Source organism: Ixodes scapularis, unplaced genomic scaffold, assembly GCF_016920785.2.
Source record: "Ixodes scapularis isolate PalLabHiFi unplaced genomic scaffold, ASM1692078v2 PGA_scaffold12__126_contigs__length_90152505, whole genome shotgun sequence".
Classification (NCBI taxonomy): Eukaryota; Metazoa; Arthropoda; class Arachnida; order Ixodida; family Ixodidae; genus Ixodes; species Ixodes scapularis.
Genome location: NW_024609838.1, coordinates 75,058,102 through 75,083,579, shown reverse-complemented (window position 1 = coordinate 75,083,579; position 25,478 = coordinate 75,058,102). Strand labels below are relative to the sequence as shown.

The 25,478-nt window shown below is 47.7% G+C and overlaps 1 protein-coding gene across 1 annotated transcript; it reads right to left on the bottom strand.

The window, feature by feature from the left end:
* Nucleotides 1–22,146: 22,146 nt before the first annotated feature.
* LOC120842160 lies at nucleotides 22,147–25,236 on the bottom strand. The gene is made up of 6 exons (XM_040213189.1): nucleotides 25,034–25,236; nucleotides 23,845–24,051; nucleotides 23,497–23,769; nucleotides 22,742–22,913; nucleotides 22,507–22,676; nucleotides 22,147–22,411 (listed from the first exon to the last, which is right to left on the bottom strand). The coding sequence occupies exons 1-6, from the start codon at nucleotides 25,234–25,236 to the stop codon at nucleotides 22,147–22,149; spliced, it is 1,290 nt and encodes a 429-aa protein (XP_040069123.1).
* Nucleotides 25,237–25,478: the final 242 nt, after the last annotated feature.

Genomic DNA, 25,478 nt, shown 5'->3' with positions numbered 1-25,478 from the left:
GTTTTGGGGTGTTGGGCTGGGGTGTTTTCAGTGTTGCTTACACGCCTAATCGTGTAGACCGAAATCGAAACACCAATTTTTACTACCCCAAGTAATTTTTTGACGATTTATCACTAGCAGAGCGTGTAAAAATATGCTAACGAGTGAACATGGGGTGTAAACAGGCGTAATATTACATTTTCGCTAACAGTGTAGGTGACGGCATGCTAAACGAGACACTTCTGTTGGAATAGGCACAAGAAAGTTTAAATGCGTTTTTGTGAAGTGCTCAGAGCATTTCGCCAAATGTTGGTCTTTAGTAATTGACTCTAAGGCTGGTTCACCCGTTTGAGACATTTTGCCTTTGTCTGCGACCTACTGAGACAAAACCGGTTTTTAAGCTTTTTCAGATGGATTAGGCTTGATTTAGATGGTGCGATTTTTCAGCTATCGTGTTGAACTTCGCAGCTTCCACCACGCTTCTCTGGCCGCACGAGCGACCCCCACAACTCCGAAACCGAAAGTAAAATCGCTCCATTTGAATAGAGCTTTATGACCGGCTGCGCAGCAAAGCATCCGGTTGTTATAAGCCTCTTCCGTTCGCATGAGGCTTAAAAACTGGTAGTCGCTCATAGTCAAAGTCAAGTGTCTGAAGGAGCCTTTGAAAACCATATTTAATTCTCTTGTGACTATTTGAAATGAGATGAAATGAAATCTTTATTTCCAGAAATTCACTCTGGCGGGCCTTCAGACAAAAAGCTACCATATGGCACCTTGACTGGGTCTGGTTGCACGAAATGCGTGAACCTCGGTGAGCTCGGTTGCCATACTGACCCTCTTGTCGTAAGAGATCAGAAGAGGTCTTAACACACTCGGTCATTAGGGAGTTTTAGTAGATCGTTTTCAAAGGCTTGCTACCGCTACGAGCGCGCTCTTCAGAGCATGCATCGAAGTGGCAGCGCGAGCTCCCGCTACGATTAGCGTGGCCTGAAAACACGATCTACTAAAACTCTCTATTAGCAGTTGCAAGTGTGTGAGCCAGCCTTAAAAGGACAATGACAGCCCTAATATTTTTTTTTTTTGCAAGACGATTTAATATGGTGTCAGAAGACTACCCAATCAATATTTTGCTACAGCGTCACGCATATTTTTATTAATGTAAACAAACACAACTGGTCGAAGCCGAGAAAGAAAAAAATGTATAGAAGGATGTTCCCGGAAGTAACGTTCCTACACCCGACCGCATTTTCTTTTATTCTTTTCCTTCGTTTTTGTGGTTGTGTGAAGAGACGAATATCGCGCACGTCGCACTTCGCACGAAAAAACGCAAATGTCATGCAGTTAGTGCTTGACGTTTGCGCGTTTTTCAAGCTCTAACCAGTTCGTGTTCGTAAGACGAGCGACGTCTTCATCCAGGCGAAAGGGCGGTGACTCGGCGACGTCTTCATGCAAATCAGCATGGTGGTCGCTCTTGTCGTACGGAATAAATAATAATTGTTTTCATCGGCAAACGATTTCTCCTTCGGAGCTAGACAAATTCCCCGGTACCGCGAAAAGCTGTTCTGAAGTAGAGTTCCCACGCCCGTCGTCCGCCGCCATCCCTCAGTCAACTTCGTTTAGCCGCCCAGGCCGCGACTTCCATGATCCCAGCGATACGATGCCATGTTGAAAATGACGCAGAGTACGCGCAGTGTGCTTTGGGATCTCTGCGGAACTTTTTTTTTTCTTCAATCGACGTGTTTGCAGTTTTTTAGAAGCCACAAAAAATAAGTATCATATTTGTTTTTTATTTTTCTTTTTGAATGTGTGCTTTCGATGACCCACGACTTTGATCATATTTGGTGGTTATGTCTGAACCTTATTCAACTGCACGTGACACGGAGAAAGTAGTGAGCGTGACTCATAATGGTCAGTTCTCGATCGGCAGTTTCGGGCGAAAAGGAAACGAATTTCGAGCCGAAAATTGTGTTCTGGGCAGTTGGGCTCTCATATTCCATCATGCACACATAAAAACCTTGCCGAGCATAAATACCCTGTCGGTGTCCCTTTAAGGTCAATGTTTTTTTGTCTTAAAGGACCCTTCTTTGTCCTCGCCTTTTCTCGGAGTTTTACTGAATCAGGGGCTTTTAGAGACCCCATATCGTACCGCGCGATGTTAGGAATTGTGCACGGGGCCGTTTCCATATTTACTCGGGTCGACTCGGACACTCCGCGCGAGTAGACGAGATTTCTTTTACGTTCCGTAAAATTTCGCCCTAAGTTGAGAACACAAAGGAAACAGAAATAAACGCACAACAGTTCGTTCCCCGTTTTGTTTTCGTTTTTTTTTGTGTGTGTGTGTTCTAAGATTGCAAAATGACAAAAAATCATGAACCGCTCCTTGAATTCCTGCGTGCACCTCTTGGTGCAATATACCGTAATGTAGTAAACCGTCGAAAATACCATGGGGGCGTTGCATGCTCATTCCATCATTCTTTTATTTACTCTTAAATGCCTTTCTTGGATATCATTTCCGGAATGGTCTATTCAGCGCATTGAACCCTCGTTTTGTGGGCTTGTGGTTTTCCACACTGCTATACTGAGTGAAGTTCTAAGCGTCGTCAGCAACCGGTAAGAGATGCTCTTTATTTCTTCTACGGTCAGTTTTTTTTGTTTTCACGTATGTATATCAGAATGTTTTAGCCCTATTTTTTATACATATAAAATGTTTGTGGACACCGAACTCATTTATACGAAGTGGGAACCTGAAAGGTTAGACCCGACCGGTTTTCGTTTGTTTCTGGTTCGGAGATAAGGAATGCCTCTCTGTCAAGCGGAGAAAAACGCGAGCATGCACCGGATGAATTTAGGTGTACCGGAATTCCTTTCTGAGCGTGCCCGCCGCACTGGCGCCATACAAGCGGGGGTGTCTTGCTTATGTTTGCGTATTGTACTATTGCCTGCTATTGCACATTTGTGTCGCAATAAAACAGAACATTAGACCTCACGTCAGAATGAACAAATGAGAAGAGCAAATATGAGGTCATGTCATATTTAACGAATAGCCTGAGAGCAAAATAATGTCAGCATTAAGCGTTGTTTTTTGCACGTTTTGCTTTCTAAAGAGCGTGCTGCACGAATTTTTGGCTCTTAAAAAGTTCCTTTGTCCTAGCGGCAGCGTTCTTGTTTGGAGCTGGGTAGGCAGGGGTCACCTATAGTAGTGACAGAGGGGATCGCGGTGCGTCCAGTAAGTTCCCTAACTCGTAAGACCTGCTGTATATTTCCGTTTCAAATATATCAAGTTATTTACTCGCCAACTTCAGCCGACTCCATCTCAATATCACCATCAAAGTCATTGGGAGTCCATGGCGCCTCACGAAGAAAGGATCACCACAATCAACATTATCTGAAGCGTTCATATTTTACGATTTAAGAGGATAATACGCGTGACGGACGTCGGCGGAAACTTTGGTGATTTTTTTGTTTAAACACAAACCGTCGGTGTTATGGATTTAAACAGGACTAAAATTCGCAAGATATTTGAATATTTCCCAACGACTCGTGTACAAAGAACATGTTCGTTGTTTTGGGGTGTTTTTACAGACGAGACCTGCAATAAACGCTTAGCCACCTGGAGGACTCACAGCCTATCTCTATCGGCTCATTGCAAACCACGATGTGGTGCGCAAATTGTTTGCGCCATCCAGCACTGCGCTTCTCCCAACGAGACAGTCAATATCGGAGGCGTCGCAACAAACGGGAGACAACGCTGCGAAATGACTGAAGGAGACATCGAAATTAAACTGGGTGTCAAGCTTAAAAAAGTTTGAATCTAAAAACAAATACATTACCATTCGCGTTTCCGCGAATCATAAGACTTCCGTCCACGTTATTGCATCGTCGACCTTGCGCCTCCTGCATGAGCGGTAAGTTTAGCGCACCTCCGCCTAAAATTGATTGGTTTAGTTGTTTTCGATGACGCACCATCAAGTTTCAATTTAAAACCATATGTTTATTTTTACAAAAAAAGAAAAAAGTTAATTAGAAAGTTTTAGGTAATTGTTTTGCTAATAAGTATGTATTATGGAATCTCTAACGTTCAACGTGGCTGACGATGTAACCCTCCAAACTTTTCTTTTTTTTAATTACTTTAGTTTTCGGAATACTCGAAATTCATTGCAGACACACCCGGTATATCTGAGTTCACCTGCCTCCCGAGACAAGCAATAACACTTTAAAGGGGCTGTGCAACGATATTCAGCTGGAATGTTTTTCACTTTACACAAGCTTACTGGCACTAGTGGGACTCGAAAATACTCGCAGGCAACGCCACCGGACAAGAAACTCCTTTGTTGTGGCGTAATTTCAAGGACAAAAGCGAGCGTTTCCATCCAATCGCTCCTCGCAAAACTTAATGATGTTGCTGGGCGGTCGCAGAACCGCTCAGTGACAATATTTGAATGCGGCTTATAAAATGTACCCGATAGTCGCGTGGGCACTCGATTTGGGCTCGTGATAATCGATAGCTCGAGAAGCATTCCGGTAGTGGCCCGTGTCCAATTCTCGCAATGACGACAATAGCCGAACCATAATAATGTCTAGAACTCAGCGCGTGTCCGGAGCCTTGCCAACCCCAGCGCCTGACTATAATCAACATTGGCGGCATATAATCGGCTCCAGATATCGTGGCCTCTTGTTCTGACTGCGAGCCCCGCAGGGGGCACCTGTGAAAGCAGGTGTTTGGAGAGTGGCATCGCCACGGACCCCGAGCCCCGCAGGGGGCACCTGCACATTAGGTGCTACGTGCTTGGTGAGTAGCGTCACCACGGACCCCAGCCACATAGGCGACACCACAGACCCTGAGTAAAAAGTGGCTAAGACCCACCCACGTCTGGCTGTGCGTGGCGAGCCCGTGTCCGGGGAAAAGGGCATCCTGGTGGTTGAGCCGAGCCCGGGGGAGGTTTGGACCCTTCGGGGCCCCCCGGGTGAGGCAATACACCACTTCGGCCCCCGCTTCTCGTAGACGGGAGTCCTGGCAAGGCCCGGCCAGGATGATTCAGTCTAGTCGCCTTTTCTTCTACTATCCCGTCGGGTCTCTCACTTTTACCTGTCCTGTTTCCTTCATTTCTTTCTCATTTCTCTTGCTCCTTTTTCTCCCTTCTTTAGCGGCAAGGGCTAACCTTGGGTGGTGACAGATACCTTTCTTTAACCACACTTGGTTATAGTTACTGGGTAGCACTGGTAGTGTAGCATACCCAGCCAAGCCATACTTGCTATTGGGACCTACCCCCTTGTTGGGCTCGGTGGTGGGCGGTGCGCCACAGTTTCTGAAAACCTCCCCACTTTTATGGGTTCCAAGTCAAACCAACCTGATCGGCCTCTGAAAAGAGGCCGCACCGAAGTTATCATCCCAGACAAGACTCCATGTTTTCGTTCCAATTACCCAAAGTGTTTGGTTATTCACTCAGAAAGTGACAAACAGCTCTCAAAATTATCACCCTTCCTTGATGCAAAAGTACTGGAAAGTGTTGTGGGAAAGAGCTTCAAAGCCAAAAAAATGTCTTCTGGCGACCTTCTGGTAGAAATTGAAACCAGCATGCAGAGTACAGCGCTCCTTGCACTGCGTTCAGTGTCTGACCATAAGGTGTCAGTCACGCCACATCGCACACTGAATACGATCCAGGGACGTAATCTCCGAGGAGGACCTTCTAGAGACAACAGACACTGAAATCGCTGAAGGTCTTTCTGACCATGGAGTCGTGGCCGGAAGGCGTATCTGCATGCGACGTGACGGGCAGGAAATAAGAACAAAACACATCGTTCTAACATTTGAAGCCGCCACACTTCCTGAAGCTGTCAAAGCCGGATACCTCCACTGCAGGGTTCGGCCGTATATCCCTAACCCCCGGAGATGCCTTCGGTGTCAGAGGTACGGACATGGCTCCCAGAACTGTCGCGGGAAAGCCACATGTGCGAAATGCAGTAAAACTGACCATAAGACAGACTCTTGCACAAACAGCGCGCACTGCGCAAACTGCAACGAGGCCCACCCGGCATACTCCAGATCATGTAAAGTATGGAAAGATGAGAAAGAACTACTGACTCTGAAAGTAAAAGAAAACTTGTCATTCCTAGAGGCACGCCGTCGTTTTGCTTTCTTGCGAAAGGGCGGCTACGCGCAGGTGGTGCAGCGGGGACATGCACCACTGAAGGTTGCAGTGGCTACCCAGACGCCCTTTCTGGACTACCGGAAGCCACTGCGGTCATCCACGCCCAAGCTTAAAATCGAGCTGCCCGGGCGTGCAGTATCGGCTGGGGGGTCTACTGCCTCCTCCAGCCAGACGACCGCCCCTCCTGCTCTCACGGGACAGCAGTCTGTCCCAGTTAGTGGGGAGGGAGCACAGACGGCATCCCCTTCACAGGTTGGGTCGGCAACGGCCAAGCCTGTTCGTAGCCCGCGATCCCTTTCAAGGGAGAGGGGCCCACGCTCTCAGGAGAAGACATCCCCATCCAAGGAGCGGCATAGTTCTTGTGCAACTCCAACAACCAAAGGCCAGGAACAGGAGGTCTCTGGCGCCTCCCTGCCTGGCACCTTCACCGCCTCTTTGGCTGGAGGTGGCCGTGATCGACGGCTGGCTCCTCGTGGCCAGAGCCTTTCCATACCATCTGGGAAGGTCTCGCCACAGGACCCAGAACCTATGGATGAATGTACCCAAGCCTCCTCTCATGCGTCTGAAACAGACGACATGGAGTGGCAGACTCCCAAGGCCCGCCATAAAAGTAAAAAACAAGTAACACCCCCGAAGTAAGAATCTCCAACACATGGGTGCAACATTTCTCCAATGGAATTGCAGGGGATTACTTACTAACCTCGACGATGTTGAATATCTTCTGCAGGAACACAAACCTGCAGCCCTGTGTTTACAAGAAACACATTTAAATACCACACATACCAACTTCCTCCGAAATTTTATTGTCTTTCGGAAGGACCGCCTAAATGCTACCACTTCATCTGGAGGAGTAGCGATAGTAGTTCCAAGGCTGGCTGCTTGTATGGCCATACCCTTGCACACTCTTTTAGAAGCAGTGGCAGTGCGTGTTCTAGTACATAAAGCCATTTCTGTCTGTTCAATATATTTATCACCCTCACAAGCTGTAACAAGTGCAGAACTTCACTCTCTTTTAGATCAACTTCCAAAGCCCTTTCTTTTGATGGGAGATTTTAATGCCCACAATACCCTTTGGGTGGAAATCTAACTGATGTTCGCGGGAAAATAATCGAATAAGTTTTAACTTCTCGAAGCCTTTGCCTTTTTAATACTGGTACTTCAACTTATTTTAGCGCCTCATCCTTATCATCGACCTCCATCGACCTCTCCATTGGTAGTGCCTCGTTGCTGCCTGACTTCTCATGGAGTGTAGATCAGAATCCCTATGGTAGCGATCACTTTCCCATTGTTTTAAAAGCACAGTCTCTTTTAAGTCATTACAAACTCGAACTCCGCGTTGGAAGTTGGAAAAGGCTGACTGGGCCACTTTTAAAAAGGAGTCAGAGTTGCATCCAGATACAATAGCTAGCTTAGATGTCAATGAAGCCTGTGAAGTCGTGACTAATGTAATTATCCAAGCAGCACAGTGCTCTATTCCAAAAACGTCAGGACGCTTACCATCAAAACCAAAGCCTTGGTGGAATGAGGAGTGTAGCCTAGCTCGTAAGCGGCGAAGCTGTGCATGGACAATAGTGCGCCGTTACCCAAGAGTTGAAAATGTCATTAAGTTTAAAAAGCTACGTGCTAAGGCCCGCAATGTAAGACGCCAATCTAAAAAAACCACGTGGATGTCGTATGCTTCTTCAGTCAACAGTTCCACAGGCATAGAAGTCGTATGGGACAGGGTTCATAGAATTAGAGGGGATTACCGTGCATTTACTATCCCTCTCTTCACATTGGATGGCAGCAATGTTCCCACACTAAAACAGCAGGCAAATATTCTCGGTGAACACTTCGAGTCTGTCTCGGGATCTGAGCATTATTCAGACACCTTTCTAAAATGCAAGGCTGCCAAAGAGAAAGTACCAATAAAATGTACCGGTGGTTCCAAGGAGGCTTATAATCAACCATTTACCCTTGTGGAACTGATGATTGTCCTTGACAGGGGAAAGAACTCGTCCCCGGGGCCAGACCTTATTCATTACAGTATGCTTCAGCATTTACATCCTGCAACATTAGATACCATCCTATTGTTTTTTAACTCTGTATGGAGCAGTGGAACTTATCCCATTTTCTGGAAAAGGGCAATTGTGATTCCTTTGCTAAAGCCTGGAAAGGATCCATCATTACCCTCCAGCTACAGACCAATCGCACTCACCAGTTCCCTGGGAAAAACGTTTGAACGAATGGTGACCTTTAGATTGGTGTATTTTTTAGAGCAGGAAAACTTCTTCGACAAATTTCAATGTGGGTATAGGACAGGGCGATCAACTGTTGATCACCTTGTTCGCCTAGAAAAAACGGTCAGGGATGCCTTTGTTAACAAACAACATTGTCTATCTGTGTTTTTCGATATTGAAAAGGCATATGATACCACATGGCGGTACGGAATTTTAAGTGATTTAGTTTCAGCTGGAATTTGTGGGAAAAGGCTAGCTCTTATCAAGAGCTTCCTCGATGAGCGCTCGTTCCAGGTGAGGTTGGGCACGACACTTTCTGAAACGTTTGTCCAGGAGAATGGTGTTCCCCAAGGGTCGGTGCTGAGTGTTATTTTGCTTCTGATCAAAATGAACTCTCTTAGACAGGTTCTTCCCCGATCTCTCCCCTTTGCACTTTATCTTGATGATGTACAAATATCCTGCTCTTCGTGTAATTCAGCTATCTGTGAACGCCAAGTTCAACTAGGTATTAATGGAATGACACGTTGGGCAGATGAGAATGGTTTCCGGTTTTCAGCAGAAAAACAATCTGTGTTCTGTTTTTTCTTCGAAGGGGTATCATTACAGAACCCACTCTAACTTTGGGAGGTCAGACCCTAAACGTACATCCTGAGCATAAATTTTCAGGGGTTATTTTTGATAAGAAACTTAGCTTCCGTAGTCACATCTCGCAACTAAAAAAGAAATGCCTGCTAGCATTGAATATTTTAAAAGTTCTTTCGCACAAGTCCTGGGGTAGTGACAGAAGATGCCTGCTGCGTTTGTATCAGTGCCTTGTTAGATCGAAATTAGATTACGGTTGCATGGTGTACGGCTTGGCACGGCTGTCTCTTCTTCGGATCTTGGATCCTGTCCACCACCTGGGACTACGACTTGCAGCGGGGGCTTTCCGGACCTCTCCAGTTTCCAGTCTTTACGCTGCATCGAATGAATACTCTCTCGGAAAAAGACGTCTGTTCTTGGGCTTTCAATATCACTTAAGAGTTCGCTTCATGCCTCGACATCCTGCACTCGAAGTGTTTCTGGACATGCGGTATGAAAGGACGTACCAGAACAAACCTTCTGTTATACCTCCTTTTCCTCTGCGCCTTAAATCTGAGGCCAAGAATTTTGCAATAGACTTATCAAGTCCGGTAGCAGCGTTGCCCAGCCCAGTTGCACCCTGGAACATCACGCCTATTCCGATTAATCTTTCTCTTTCCAAGTATGACAAGAAGAATGCACCAGCGGAAGATCTTAGGCAAGAGTTCTTACAAATCTCCGAAAACTACAAAAACTTTGTACAGTTCTACACGGATGGAACGAAGCGGAGCAGCAGTGTTGGATGTGCTGTAGTCGGGCCATCATGCAGTATTGTAACGCGGCTCAGCAACCAAGTCACCATCTTTTCTGCAGAGTCATATGCCCTACTGTTAGCTGTGGATACTATCACCAAAAGGAATATCAAGGCCGCCGTAATTTTCTCAGATTCTCCCAGTGCACTCCGTGCACTTGCATCCCTAGATCGATCAAAAAATGCTTTTATTCTGCAAATACGTAACAAGATTGTAGCTGCCACAAACGCCAACATCACCATTAATTTCTGTTGGGTCCCTAGCCACGTCGGTATAGGCGGAAATGAGGAGGCCGATAAGGCTGCTAGAACATGTCAGGACATGGACACAGAGGTTACCTTCATCCCATACCAGGATTACAGGTCCTCATTGAAGAAGTTGATTAAAAAGAAATGGCAGGAGGAATGGGACACTGAAGTCCATAATAAACTCCATTGCGTGAAACCTGTTCTTTCCGAGTAGGCCAGTTGCCGACATAACGAGCGTTTTTATGAAGTTGTTCTCTGTCGCCTGAGAATTGGTCACACTCAACTTACACATGTCTTCCTTCTGCGAGCAGAGGATGCTCCAATGTGTGAAGAATGTGGTGAAACACTCTCCGTCTTGCACATTCTCATTCAATGTCCGAAATATCATGAGGAGCGTCGCACCAACTTTTCACGGTTTTTTAGAGAACAGATCCCGTTCCACCCAGCCCTTTTGCTGGGAGAGGAGCCTCTTGTTCCTCATAACCAAGTTTTTAACTTCCTAAACAGCATTGGCCTATTACAGCACATGTAAGTTAGTGGATTTTCTTTGTATTGTCTACATTTTATGAAAGATTTTTAACTCTCATATCATGCCTCACCTTTAAATAAACAGCACCGCAGTTTTTTCTTCTACCATTGTTCTGGCGCACTATGGCCTTAGCAGCCGCTGTGCCATTAAAACCTAAAATCAATCAATCAATCAATCTGGCTGCGAGTTGAGGGGGTAAACACCGCTCGTTTTTCTTCATTTTTTCTGCGCCTTTATTTGAGTATGGTAAAAAATGAACAGGTGTTTCACAGGTCGCTAACGTCAAGGTTACGTTCTAAGCCGTATTTTCGCATAGTACAAAAAACATCGCATCGCCCCTTTAAGTTTGACAGCATAAGTCGGATGTACCTCCAGCTGATAAGAGCCACAATGTCAATTCCTAGAAATGCTAGTTAATGGTTGGTTATATATCCCGAGATAGTACTGAACGGCTCTATGGAAATTTTTTTTTTAAGAGTTTAAGATTTTTTGCGAAAGCTTTATTTAAAGGTCGCCACGAACCGAAACCTTGCCTTCGACGGGCAACATGGCTCCTGTGTTGGTATCTCCATGCTCTAACCACGTGGCACAAATTGGGATGTCCTTATCACGCGGCCAGGCGTAGCTCGGCGCAAGGGCGAAAATGTCGTCTGCTACGATAGGCAGTCCGCTACACCAGACGACGCCTGCACTACCGAGGCCGGAGCTTGTGTTTCAGCGCAGGACAATGGAAGTTTTCTCTAGAGCTTGTTTTTTTATTAGTAGAAGGCAAAGTTCAGTAAACTACACGCAAACATATCGCGACGGGTTTCTAGAAGTATGCAGTGTTCAACGTCACAAACTTGCTCCCTTGCAAAGCGGCGTAGCCACGAAATATTTTCGGGGGGAGGGGGGGAGGGAGGGATTGTTTTATCTTTGCGTGTAGTGGTCGATGTACTGTACAATTCACGGGTACGGACACGGCCTTCCCCAACCCTGGCTGTTACAATTCGGTAGCCATTCAATTTTTGGTTGCCTTTACTAAGAAAAAAAAAGTGATGCGTCCGGGGTGGGGGAGGAAGGGTAGTCTAACCCCCCACACCATCCCCTGCCTAGCTGCTCTCGCATGCGACAGACGCTGCCAATAATGACGCAGGGAAGCACACAAGCGCCTGCGCGTTCTTCTAATCGCGTGGCCAACTATGAGCACGCTGCTACTCCGTTTCGCATTACGTCCGGACGCTGTGGACGCTACGAGCTATCCTAGCCCATTCTGCTCTGTGAAGGTAGCCCGTGACACGGTTTCCAGCTGTCAGACAGTGGATTTCAATTGAAGTGTTCGTAGGAGTCAAATTCATGGTTATGGTAGTAAAACGCTTAGTTTACATTCATTGAGTTGAAACGCTGCGGTGAAAGGGTTACGCCGGTCGCCAACAGGTGGAGCTGGTAGAGCTTCACGTAATATTTTGTCATGGAGGTGGGGGATGAAAAAGAAAAGGAGTAGCTTGCGACAGAGAGCCGAAATTTTCGCAGCGACCCGAAGGGGCCGGTAATGCGCGTGGCATCGTCGCAACGCTGGATTGCACGACGAGTTCGGCAGTATGCTAAATTGCCCGTGTGACCTCGACGATCAATGAGCACCAACGGTTTACCAATTTGGCTGTGTCTTTAACCGAGGCGTTCCAACACTAATGTACATCGCGGTGTACCGAAACGTTGAAGAACCATTACAAACTACGAATGAAAAGAACGAGCTCCCGCCCATGATCACCGAAACTATGACAGTGACCACAACAATAGAAGGATCCATCAGTAGTCACTGGACATGCAAACTGTAGCAGTACGGCGAGGCGGTTACAATTTAACTGTTTATTAGTCTGGCAGGCCGAAGAAACAGCCTGCTCATAGCTAGACAGTTCGAAGAAAAACGAAGGGCTTAATCTTGGTCCATCAGCTCGCGCTGCGCTAATGGTCATGACGACCATCTCTTACCGCTCATTCACACTGGAAGCGGATCCGCGTTCGCAAAGCGGTTGCGAGCGCGGTTGTATAAAGATCCAGTACAATTGCACGCGCACTTGTCGTCATCAAGTGCGCGTGCAATTGCACTGGATCTTTATACAACCGCGTTCGCAACCGCTTTGCGAACGCGGATCCGCTTCCAGTGTGAATGAGCGGTTACTGTCATCACATTTCCTTACTTCACAGGAAACTTTGTCACGGACAGGCTTATGATCATAGGCGTAGACTAGGGGAGGGGGCATCGGGGCTCATGCCCCCCCTAGTGAGATCCGGGGGGGGGGGGGGGGGCATTTAAACAGCCTAATTGGGCCAAACATGTCACAAAACAAATGTTCCGCGAAAAAAATAATTTTTTAGCAATATTTACGCACAGGACGTAACTTAGTCGGAGTCAGAACATCTCTACATTTGAAGCTCCCGCTCTTTCGACCCCCATGGAGGAGAACTACGCCCCACCCCTCACTCTGGGATTTGCACTTTTTTGTTGACTTCGCTGCTGAGTTGAACGACGCAGCGTCTCAACTTCCGGTAAGATCTGACAACAACGCACGCTAGACATGGCGCCGGTATTGTTTTGGTTTGACGGTACACGAAAAGCTGCGGGGTTTGCGAGCATATAGCGAAGACATGACCGGAGAAGTCCCCTTGTGTTGTTCCTGGAAGACGGAAAGTATCGTTCGTAATCGTCGAGCGTGCTTTGAAAGCGAAGGGAGTCACAGGGTCCACGAGTATGCAACCGCAAGCCATCGTTCACGACAGCGCTGCGTTGACTTCGGCGATCTCGTTCTCTTTGGTGCAACACTGCGATGCGACAAAGAACTGAAACGTTCGTGGTGTGTGTAGTAGAAGTAGACACCCAACACGGAGCGCAAAATGGCTGTTGTGTGGTTGAGGTTAAACGGGTTCAGTCCCGTCGTCGTCAGCTGATCCAGTCAAACTGGTCCGGGAGGACGCAGCGAGCGTTTTTAAAAGTAAATCTTCCTTCGTTCCGTCTCCAAATGTGGAAAATTCCCGACGCAGGCCGTGAGTAAAAAGTTGCGGGCGTTTTTAACAAAATTACGTCGTTTCAATGGAACAATGAATTCCGAATTGTTGTCCTAAATCTGCCGTCTTTATACTTCGTGTTGGACTGCGTTTACACAGCGACGTGTTGCGCTCATCGTGCGGTGTGATTAAATTTAGGCAAGATTTCCTACCTGCCCATAGATGCATGAATTGAAACCATTTTTTCCGTAGTGAACATAGCGCTTTTTTTTTGGGGGGGGGGGGAAGAGGCGTTGTGCATTTATTACGGTACTATCACTTTTTTTTTTTTTATTGCGTCAGTTTTGCCACGGGGCATCAGGAAAGGGGGATAGGGTTAGGGAAGTAAAGATTATAGGTAGGCATGCAGCCCGGTTTCGCGCAGGTACGCGCACAATGAGTCAGTGTATGAATTGTTTGTAGTCCATTCATCATAGTCCGAGGGACGATTGCTGCGAAGGCCCACTTCTCTGAGCAGGCGATCGCGCACAGGGGCTGTTTCGGGGCACGACCACAAGAGATGTATTATGTCACATGCATCAGCGGGAGCACTGCAGTGTGGACAATGACCCGTCGCTGGTAACGTCCGATCTCTCCAGCGGTGACGGACCGCGGGGGTGAGCGCCACGCCTGCTCGGATCCTCCGCAGGGAAGTCTCCTCCTCTCGGGTGAGGTTACGAGGGAGGGGATGTGAACACGGGGGAATGAGAGCACGTGTTCGCATGCGGAGGAGGTGAGAGCTGGAGATGTGAGCCAGGAGTGGGTCAGGAGGGAAAGGGGTAGGAGAACAGGAAGTAGCGGTTGGAGCGCGTGCAAGGGAATCTGCTAGCTCGTTGTTTGAATCGCCGTTGTGGCCGCGCACCCAATGAATGCGGACTGAGGTGGGATAAGACGAGCAGAAGGTATGAATTTCCTGAGCTACCTTCAGGGTGCCGCGGGTAAGCTTTAAATGTTTAATGGCGGCGAGGGAGTCCGTGTAAATGTTGACTGAGCAGAAACTGGGGGCAGAGGGCAGGCAGCGTAAGGCATCGAGGATTGCTTGCAGCTCCAGTGCAAGTGAGGATGGGTGATCCATCGAATACCTATGTTGATCAGTGATGGAAGGGTGGGAAGGGCTGTGGAACGCCGTGGTCCCACAGAACCCCTCAAGTGATGCGTCGGAGTAAACAGTGCACACGCCGGGGTAAATGTCAGGAAGAGGAGGAGTCTTGTTCGTGGTGGGTCTGTTAGTGGTGACCTGGCAGTAGGCCCAGGGTGGCAGTGAGGGACGTCGATGAAGAGCGAGGCTACGCTTGCGTGCCCGGTTCGTCTCCCGCTGTTCAATGAGCTCTGTTAGTGTGTTAAGTTGTGCGTGTTCCTGCAGCACGGGAATGGGCGTGATGCGAGGTAGTCCAGTAATAACTCTCATGGCCTCGCGGTTAAGGGCCTCAAGCGATGACCACTGCATTTGAGTAAGTCTGTGAAACTGAGCTTGGTACAATATTCGGGGCTGAAAAATAGCACGAACAAGTTGACGCGCTGTATGTGAGCGGGCACCGCCAGCTCGGCGCGCGATGCGGCGGATGAGTCCGAGAGTGGTACGGGACGACTTACGGATGTCAGCAAGCCAGGGGGTGCCCGAGCCAGAAGCATGGAGCAAAAGGCCGAGTATACGGACGCGGTCCACTTCTGGGATAGGTTGGGAGTCAATACTAAAAGTCATGGGTGTAGTGGTGAGTCTGCGTCGGCCTGCTTTGTTGCCTATATGCACGTAGCATGTCTTGGTAGGCGACAGTGTAAGCCCGAGTGGTTGAAGGTGGTGGGCCATGGTGTCAAGGGCCACTTGAAGGGCAGTCTATTGCCTTGTTAAGGACGGCTGTCGAGACCACAAGGTGATGTCATCCGCATAGGCCATGACGCCAATATCTGAAAGTGAGGATAATGCTTTCACCATTGGGATGAAAGCAATGTTGAAAAGAGTCGGTGCCAAGACCGAGCCTTGGGAACACCGCGATTGGAGACAAAATGGCCCACAGAGTGCCCCCTAATGCGTATGCCAAAGGTGCGATTCGAGAGAAGGGAGTAAATGGTAAGGCAGATGCGGTGTGGGACACCGAGCGTTGCCATAGAGTCTAAAATAGCATGGTGCATAACGTTGTCGTAGGCCTTCGAGATGTCCGTTGCCAGAACCGTGCGTACAACGTGGCTGTGTGGCGAGCACTGGATGACGTCGCTAGCAAAGATGTCGAGGCCGTCTTCGGTACCAAAGTGCGGACGAAATCCAATCTGGGCGTCGGGGTAGCAGTGACGTTCCTCGAGCCACCACGATAAACGGGCTGCAACGAGGCGTTCGTACAGTTTGCAGATTGTGGGTGTGAGAGAAATTGGGCGTAAAGCAGAGAGGCTAGTGGGTGGTTGACCGGTTTTCGGAATGGGTACGACGATCGAGTGCTTCCAGTCAGGTGGGATGAAGCCTGTGCGCCACACTTCATTAAAAGTTTCGAGGAGTGATTCTCAGGCAGCACCTTCCAGATTCCGAAAAACTGCATACGGCAGACCGTCGTGTCCCGGAGCGGTGTTGGCTTTGACCTTCTCTATGGCAGAGATAAGTTCGGCCAAAGTGAAATCAGATGCAGCGGGGTCCTCCGAATCTTCAACCGGATTGGGAGGTGGCGGAATGGCAGGACGGTCGTGATGCGGGAAGAAGTGAGCTGCCGCTTGCTGGGCAAACGCGTCCTCGTCCAGTGCCATGGCTAGGCGGATGCTCTCGGCATAGTCTTTAACTGTGGGGGACTTTTCCATGGCGTGGAATACTCGCCACAGATGTCTGTTCCCCCGGGTTGAAGAGAGGCAGTCACACCAATCCAACCAACGGGAACGGCAAAGTTGTTTTCCATATTGGCGAGCTTTGGCTGTAACCTTGTGTAACGCGACCAGGGCTGAGCTGTCATCCGGGTTCCGTGATACGCAAAGGTCCGCTTGCCTACGGTGCGCCCATAGATTGAGGAGGTAGGTATCTGGGTTTGGTTGGTCTTCGTCAACCGTTGTTTTGGTTGTGTGTGCCGACAGTACCGTAGACAGCGTTTGTAACGCCGTCGCTGGGGTGAGCGTCGTTGTGCGATCATCGGCGCGTACGGCATCCCACGACGTGGTGCGAACGAAGCGCCGTAACTTGCGAAGTTGCGTTTCAGCGAGGTGGATAAAAATCGGAGCGTGATCACTGCCCCAGGTATCGGGTTCAACGTGCCAGCGTGGATTGCTTGGTCCAAGCCACCATGTGAGGTCGGGTGACGACAAGCCAGCGCGTGGTCGGGTATGGGTGCCTGGCAGGTTGAGGAGGAGGAAGTTACGGTCCGAGAACGTGTCGTTTATATGAGTACCTTGTGGGCTGTCTGCAGAGTAACCCCAGGCGGAGTGGGCGCCATTGAAATCACCGCCCACAAGGATAGGAACGCTGGGGTGTGCAGCTCGGACATGACGAAGCCAGCCTAGGTTGGGGGATGAGGAGGAGGACCGGCCGTAATATGACACGAGAATCACAGGGGTGCGGGCAGGTTGGGTGAGGGCAGCGACGACCTCTTGGCGAGTGTTGCACCATTTCTGTAGATTCAGAGACGTGTGGGGTACTGAGGAGTTTACATAAACCGCAGCTTTGCCAGGGTAGAGGCTATTATCTATGTGACGGCGGTCCGGAATCGAAGGAGTATGGTAGCCACAGAAGGTTCAGAAATTGGGGAGGGCGAGCAAGCTTTCCGAACTTTGTCTCTTTGCTCTCTGGCACCACCCCTAGTTTCAAGTTTCAGTAGACATACCTACTAGCAGGTACAAACTGCTCTAAAGCAGGTAAAAGACTGGGAAGTCAGGACGGCGCAGACTCCGTGTTTCGCGCTTTACGCAAGGTGACTGGGGAAGTGCTTTTGCAAGGTATGCGTAATATGCAACCGATTTGTTATGCCCGTCGTTTGCGTCTTTCCAGCAAAATGAATACGATAATCTACAAAGGCGCGATCACAAGCCAAGATTTACGATAACAGTACATATTCATTCAAACAATTTACGTAAGATGGCTCGAAAGCCGAGAAACAAAATTTGTCGGCTAACGCAGAATTCGAACGTCCAAGGGCTTCTGCGGACAGCTATTACGTGATCACCTGGCTGTGCCAGGTTTTTTACTTAACAGCTGTGTCTGGTCGCGGACGTTCGATGCACCTGGGGCACCCGGTGCGAACCTCGACGGCCTCCGGAGCGATATGGCAAGAACGTAAGTGGACACGTTTGTCGCTACGCGAACGCTCGATTGACTCCAGCCAAATAGCTTTCCTTTCGGGGCGACATGGCCGCTGGGAGGCTCTTTGTCGGGATCACTCATCTGACATCTCCGAAAAATTAGCATTTGCACGCGGAAGCGCAAAAAAAACAACAAAAAAACACGCTAAGCAAGCAAAGGGGAAAACGAAAGAACCGCGCTAGGAAAGCCAAAACCCCGCATCGCTTCCTATCACTAACACCTGCGACAGCTGCTCAACACCCACTACATCACTTCAAGAAGTCTCACTCAAGCACCTGGGTGTAACCTGGGGTTCCCGGACATTTCATCGAACGCCGTTTGTTTCGAATATTTTGCTCATCTGTTCGCCCTCTCTGTACTACCCGATGGGCCTTCAGGCTATTGTAACAAATAAATAAAAAGTCGCACTCCCGGTAAGAGCGCACTCCAACCCATGGAGGCCAGAAGGCGACCTAGGTTTTGCGCAGGCGCAACAACTTCAGCCATGTGAGCCTCCTAGCCTCTCATGTCTTTCTATTAATACTTTTTTACTGCCCGAAGCTTGCATTAGCTAAAGCTGAGGTGCTATTTATGAAACTACAACGAAACATCGTTTTCTTAGTTCTAAGACTCAATGAAGTCAAAAGTAAGTACGTCACTTTAAATTTTATTCCAAAACTTTCGGGGGTTCATGTGTTCGTGCGACAGCCATTCGCCGTTTAAAATGATGAGCAATTGCTCTCGAAAAGTCCTCCACAGCCATGCTCCGTCGGTTCTCATAAAAAAGGCGGACCTTATTATTTCTTGCCGCTATGGCCTTCTGCTGGCGAGGAGGCTCTTGGGAACTCAGCATCGCCTCCAGCTTGTCTTCCGTCAGTTGATGTTCTGCGGCGATGCAAGTCAAAAACTTCCAGAACCCGGGATGGGCACCTCCGACCAGCTTCAGGAAGCGGGAATGCCACCTTTCCACGCTGTTGTTCCCTCTGGGCTGACCGAGGTCCATGAGGGGCTGCACCGACCACAGGCTCGGAAGGAAGAGAGGTGGAGCGCGAATTACGAGCCCGTTCTGTAGCGTTCTTGCCCTCCACATCACCTAGTGTTTCTCGAACCACTCGAGAAGTTTTTACTGCCTGGGGTGAGAAGTGGGGCTTGATTTCTGCATAACCCTGCGTAAAAGCATTAAAACAAATAAGGCATTTTCTCTTCCAAGAGAATGCCACGCAACATATAGGTATGCCACAGCGCAGAAACAAACATACCTGACGTATCCGATGAGGGGGTAAGAGGGAGAGGGCACACAGCTGTCTCACCAAGCTTGAGAAAGCGGCGTCATTCGCATATTGAGCCTGCAGTCCGGTCTTCTAGACTTGCCTGTTCACGTTTTGAGATAAATAAAAAAAAAAAGATCCGTGCAGCACGCTTGCCTGGAAAACCTGTCGCAACGCGTTGATCGCGGCGATTTCGAAGTCTGTGATTATGAACCCCGGGGACAGTACGAATCCGTGGCGTTAGCAGGTGAGAGGGAGAGCCTGGGCGAAGAAAGATGAATGCTATCTTATAACAAAACCTGCCGGCAATGAAAACAGAAACAGAACAGAAATCAAAGAATTTTCAATATGCTACAAAACAGAATGTGCTTCTCTCCCAATAGTGGGACGTCACTTTCATACTTACATTGAACAGGTGCAAGTAGGCGTCATCTGTCTTTGAGGATAACAAGCTGTATGCGAAAGGAAAGGAGATGTTCCGTCCTTGAAACTCCTTGACCCCATGAAACGTGTAAAGCTGGTAGAATTGACGCGGAACGGTCTTGAATGTTCCGTCGCAAAGAATGGTAGTCGCCTGAAAAGAATTAGATTCGTACGGGTAGTCATTCAACAAATCTCAGTCTCTGAGCAAGACTTATCAATATGTATATTCATAATATATTTACCTGTGAAAGGTGCCTCAGACTCTCAGACGTGGCGAAGATCAGAACTCGCGTTACCTGAAAAGACGTGTCGTCATACTGCAGAAACTCTCGTTGCACGTCGATCTTTCCGAAGGGGTCCTCAACCACAAGGCTGGACAGGCTGGTAGGCTCCGGTGGAAACAATGACGATCGTTTCCTACTAATGACATTTCGAGGACATCTCCATTTGGCAGCACTTGCCGCGCTTCAGCATTCAGGCCACTGGAAACTTGCTAAGAAGGAAGCAAATATGTGATAATCTTATAACAGGCTATTTTAAACAGCCTGTTATAAGAAACAACAACACCAATTTGAATCGGTGCACTTGTAGTTTGGAGCACTTTCTTCTTGATTTCCGATCTTGCCTGCAGGACATCTGACCTTGTACTGTCCGGAAGATGGTTGTGCCCCTTCGATGACTTCAGAACGTGGTTCCCTATGCTTGAATCACCGACAGTGACGGCGCGACCTCCGCATTCGCCGTACTGTTCGCATTTCCAGTAGAATCTGTCGTTGACACGTTTATCTACAATGTAAGCATATCCGCCGAAACAGAGCTTTGGCTTTCCTCGTGTAGTCTCCCGAATCTCCATTGCGTACTACCCGCCATGGTAATCATGATCACCTTCCCTACCGAAAAATCCGGTATAACTTTTCACTATCCGAATTATGGAACCGGAAATTTGTTTCTGGAAACCCGAAATCCAGATTGCAGACAAAGGAATAATTTCGGAAAACCTGAATTCCAGATAAATTCCGGATAGAATCCAGATAGATTTCCGGTTCCATAATCCGGATAGCGAAAAGTTATACCGGATTTTTCGGTAGGGTTATATAGGCCGCAATTCCTAAGCCATGAAAGGCGGATAGTCAAAGATCCTGTTCATGCTTAGAGACAAGTTCATTGTATTGTCCGTCAAGTGAATCCCCCCCCCCCCCCCCCCCAAATAAATAAAGACCGACAAATAAAGAAATCTGTTGGATTGGCTTCATAAAGAATACCAAGCAAACACCCACAACCGTTTCCGTCTTCAAGGTCTTCCGACTTCCCGGCTATGATTGACTTCAAATAAAATTAGATAAAGAGAAGCGCAAAAGGGACGAACGGAGAAAGGGGTCAAACGCAGCGCCCTCCTCGTCTGCGCCAGTACCAGTACAAAGGGGACAAAACATTAAAAAACCCAGAGGAACATGGATGGCAAAGAACCTCAAAACTTATAGTGGATCACTTAGTGCATCTCGCATTTGAAACAGATAATTGTCCTAGACACAAAAACACAAAGTATAATTTTGTGTTCCCGTGTCTTAGGCCTCTTTATAAATTTTAAAAAGCTCTTCGGCTTCCTTTTATGATAACACTGCACGCTGTTTCAAATGGCATTCGATAAAACGGCGCTCGATAAAACGGTGTTCGATAAGACGGCGTTCGATAAAACGGCGTTCGATGAAACGGTGTTCGATGAAACGGCATTCGACGAAACGGCTTCGATGAAACGGCGTTCGACGAAACGGCGTTCGATGAAATGTCCGGTCCCAGTAACCTGGGTCACCACGAAACACTGATCACTTCGGCGAAACGATTAGTTGAGGTAGGCGAGACAGGCGGTAGCGGAGACTTTGGCGGCCGTGAAAGAATGGCGAAGCTTTTGTTTGTTATGGTATGAATCCATACGAAAGAGCCCGTCTTGTAAACCTTTTGTAAAGGATAATAACTCTCATCACATGGGTTATTCTTTAAACGTAAAACTATGCCGCTCAAGAGGAAACTGCACCATTTAACAAAGGTTTAACAACCAAGATCTAAGCTGTCAATCAAACTCTTAGCCAATGAGAAGTATAGCTGCCGATTGGGATTCAACGTCACAGAATCCCAACTTCGTGGCGCGCGATTCAAAACGGGCAGAATAGCCGCGAACTAAAATCATTTTGGACAAAACCCCGAGAGTGGGTGGGAAAAAGGCAGACATGTACAAATTACTCAAAAAAGGTAGTTAAGTTAACTTACTGAGTATCGACGCCAAAAGTAATTGGAGTAGAGTAGAAATTACGCATTTGTAATAGTAATTGAGTAAACTACTAACTACTGCAAAAAGTAGCGAGTTACTTTGAAGTTACTTTCGAAGTTACTTTTTATATTTTTGTGGTTGCACAATGAACAGCAGTTTTGATCCCTGAAAAACCCTGCCAGCCTAAAATAAATGCAGTCATTTTATGGTTTTCGTTTTCATCAAAATAGTTTATTCGCTCGCAGAAGCAATTGAACTTTGAAGTTCTTATCGGAGAGTTTTCCCCTTTTTCTCCTAAAGACGTCCCCAGCCAAGCTAAAAAGACGTTCCACCGACGCACTGGATGGAACGGCAGCGTTGAATTTCAGAAACAGGCTGTGCAGGGTCGGGTACTTCAGGACGTCCTTCACATCTCTATCGTCTTACTGCAAGTAAAGCATGACGTCCTGGGCTTCTGAATCCCGCCTGCAGTGGCCTTCCTCGTTGAAGCTGAAGAAATCTTCAGGCTCTCCTGTCGCTGGGGGGTCTGAAGTTACGTGGTGTTCCCGCCGTGGCAGGCGAGAGACTTCAGTCTTCAGCAACTGGATTACTCTGTCACGGTCAGCTTCCGGTACCCACTGCAGCTTAAAGCGCGGGATGAGGGCAGCGCTTATCACCAGAGCGGTGTCGTCCATGGCACCTGCGAACCTGTAAAGAGGACAAAATATTTAACATGCTCGTCGGGCCAAAATAATGAAAATCGCCTAACTTCTAGCGCCACGATAGAAGTATCACCGGTTTACCTTTTTTCAATGCCGTCGGTAATTGCGCTTTTTAGCGGCCTACAATACTGGAGGCCGAATAGCGCCGCCAGTCTGCGTCTTGTTGCAGTTATTGTGGGCAGCAGGTACCCAAGATACATCTTGTCATCCGCTTGCAGTATGTCCAGCGCGTTGGCAATCGGCTTCATCACCTAGCCAGAAAGACATATCACATTTGTTACAGTACATTTAGGAAAAGTACTGACAATAAACATACCTCGCAGTACTCGCTTATGAAATCTGCTTCTATTGGGCGACGAAGGATCGGAAGTTTCAGGCGCAGGCACAGCTCCTCCAGTTTTTGCGGCTTCTCCTCCAATATACCTTGCAGGCATCGCATCGCGTCGTACCGTGAATTCCAACGCGTGGCGTTGGGCACAACAAGATACCTGCGTCATTTAATTGGTTCAGCAGCGTTAAATAAGAAAAACGCTCATTCGAATATACAGGTGTTTTTTTAGACGGTTCAGATTTTTCTTATGAAGCCATGAAAGTTACACTAATGTTGTCTGTGTAGGTGAATTATACTGCTTGTGAGACATATTATGGGGGGGGGGGGGGATATGGAAAATAAACATGTTCAGAAACTTGCTGAGCGTGATGAAAAACTCAATTGGTGAACTGAAGAAAAATATGGTGCTCCGCTCCGAGAATGCATCCAAATTCAACGAGTGCTAGTTTTAGCGCACCGCTCTGCTCCCCACACACTCGGACGTGTTTTCTTTTTCAAGTTCACTATTTGAGATTTTTTTAATCTCTTTTACTAATCTAAAGTTGAATTACCATATTTTCGAAAATTATATGACTTAGAGTAACAATTCGACCATATTATGTCCCCCTGGCCGCATAATTTACCAGCCCAGAACTCAAAAGTGTAGCTTTCACATCTGTTTATTAAAACTGGGACTCTCATAAAAACAAAAAAAGAAACATCCTAGGATTTGTTCCCAGGGCAATTTGGTGAACACTCACCTTCCGCAGAGGTCATGGATTTCATCTGCCACCAACGTTGATTGGTTTTGCTTGGTCCAGAGGCTCTGGCACTTGCCGAAGACCGACTGGCTTAAGGTTCGATAGTCCTTGTCGTGGTCGGCTCTTTGGGCGTCGACGCTTGCTACAAGGTTCAGCGTGTGCGCAGCGCACCTTTGATGTGGAGGGAAACGAAACGGCTGAACATTCTCCAGAACTGACGCCAAATCCACTATGTCTAACTTCTCACTCTCTTCGTCATGTTGATCATAAACTCTATAAAAAGATGCAAACTTCCAGTCCGTAATCAGTATAGCACATAGTGCAGTATACAATTAAAAAGTACCGTACCGGAATGCCTTGAGGAAATTCGAGCCATTATCCGTGATCACCTTGACCACTTTGCTGTGCACCTTGTAATCTAGAAACACTTCCTCTAGCTCCTCGGCAATCTTTTCATACGTCATGCTGCCTCTCTCTCTTCTGCAACACAGTGCCGCCGTCTTTCTCACCAGTGTCAACGAATCGAGCCACAAGGCGGTGACCCCGAGGAACGCACTAAACATCAGTAGAAAGAAAAAACAGAAAAAGTATAAAATACTGACACCTGCGGATGTATACTTCGCGCGTTCTTTTTTTTTTTTTTTTTTTTTTTTTTTAAGAACTTACACAAATTGTGACGTTTCGATAGACGAAAACACGTTCGGGAGCCTCTTCTACTACGCGACGAGTTTATACTTCGTTCCACCCGCTGTACTTCAGCATATATAATTACAGCAAACAGCCGGCGGGATGACGTTTAGTGACAATATATTTCCTTCTCTTGCCCTTGCGTTCGTTCAAAGTTGAAAAGAATAAAATCATATTTTGAGTGCCAACCGCACCGTTCAGTGGGATGCTTCATCAGGTCACAATACTTCTTGATAGGCGCCAAAAAAAAGCCAAATTTGTTGTATGAAAGTTAAGACAGCATTACGTCAGTGAAGCACGGCTAGTAGCCTGCGGTCTTTCATTTGGACTACCTTGTAGCGATTAAAAGAACACATGCCGGTGCGAAGCTCATCTAGTTCGTCATCGTAACGGGCAGAGGGGAGGTTATAAACTCAGGATCCCCGAGATATTCCGCCCGCCAACGGTGACCTACGGGCCTGCACGGCCTTGCAACCCATCGTTGTTTTCTATTTCCGGTGAAGCTCTATTAATCACATATGCCGCGCGAAATATCGATCCACGTACTTCGAGCTGCAGTTTGTTAAAACACTCGGTCACCGATCATCCACGTGTGCACTGAGGTGTATTAAACTGTTTAATACGCTCAGCGCTGCTAAACTTTTATTGTGTTCATTTTAAACGCTGCGTTTTATCACTTCTCCTTTGAATATAGAAGCTCCACCGAGAAAAAGCAATGTAAACTGTTCGCCCGATTCTAAAAATGACTTTTTCGTCTTCTGTTTCTTTTTTTTTTAAATTTAATAATACAAGGGCAGCCTTGTTTTAAATCATATCTTTTCGCGCTCAAATGGTATAAAACAGCACCTACCGGTTGAAACTTTTCCAGCAATCGGCCGTGATTGCGATGTGCTCAGCTCTCCCCAACTCGTCCAGTAACCGCTGCTTGGTCTTGTCAGAGCGGGCAGCAATGCGTTCCATGAGCGCACGTCTCGTCAGTGGAGTCTTGGTCGGCGCAAGCCGTGTCACCATGTTGAGGAAATCTTCGTGTTCGACGACGGAAAAAGGCTCCATCGCCCCGATTACAAAGTTTTCGACGGTTTCTCGTATAATTTCTGGGTTAAAACTCCGGAACGAAAGGCATGCAGTTTCAGCTGCTTGGCCTCCCTTTCTGCTTCAGGCCTCAATCCAGAGTCATGGCATGCCGTTTGTTTGCGAATGCCGCTGTCCAGCTTCGAGAGTTGGGTAGGGTGCAACGACTGCAATTTATGACATTGTGACAAGTGAAGCACTCCCAATAGTCAGACAAAATATAA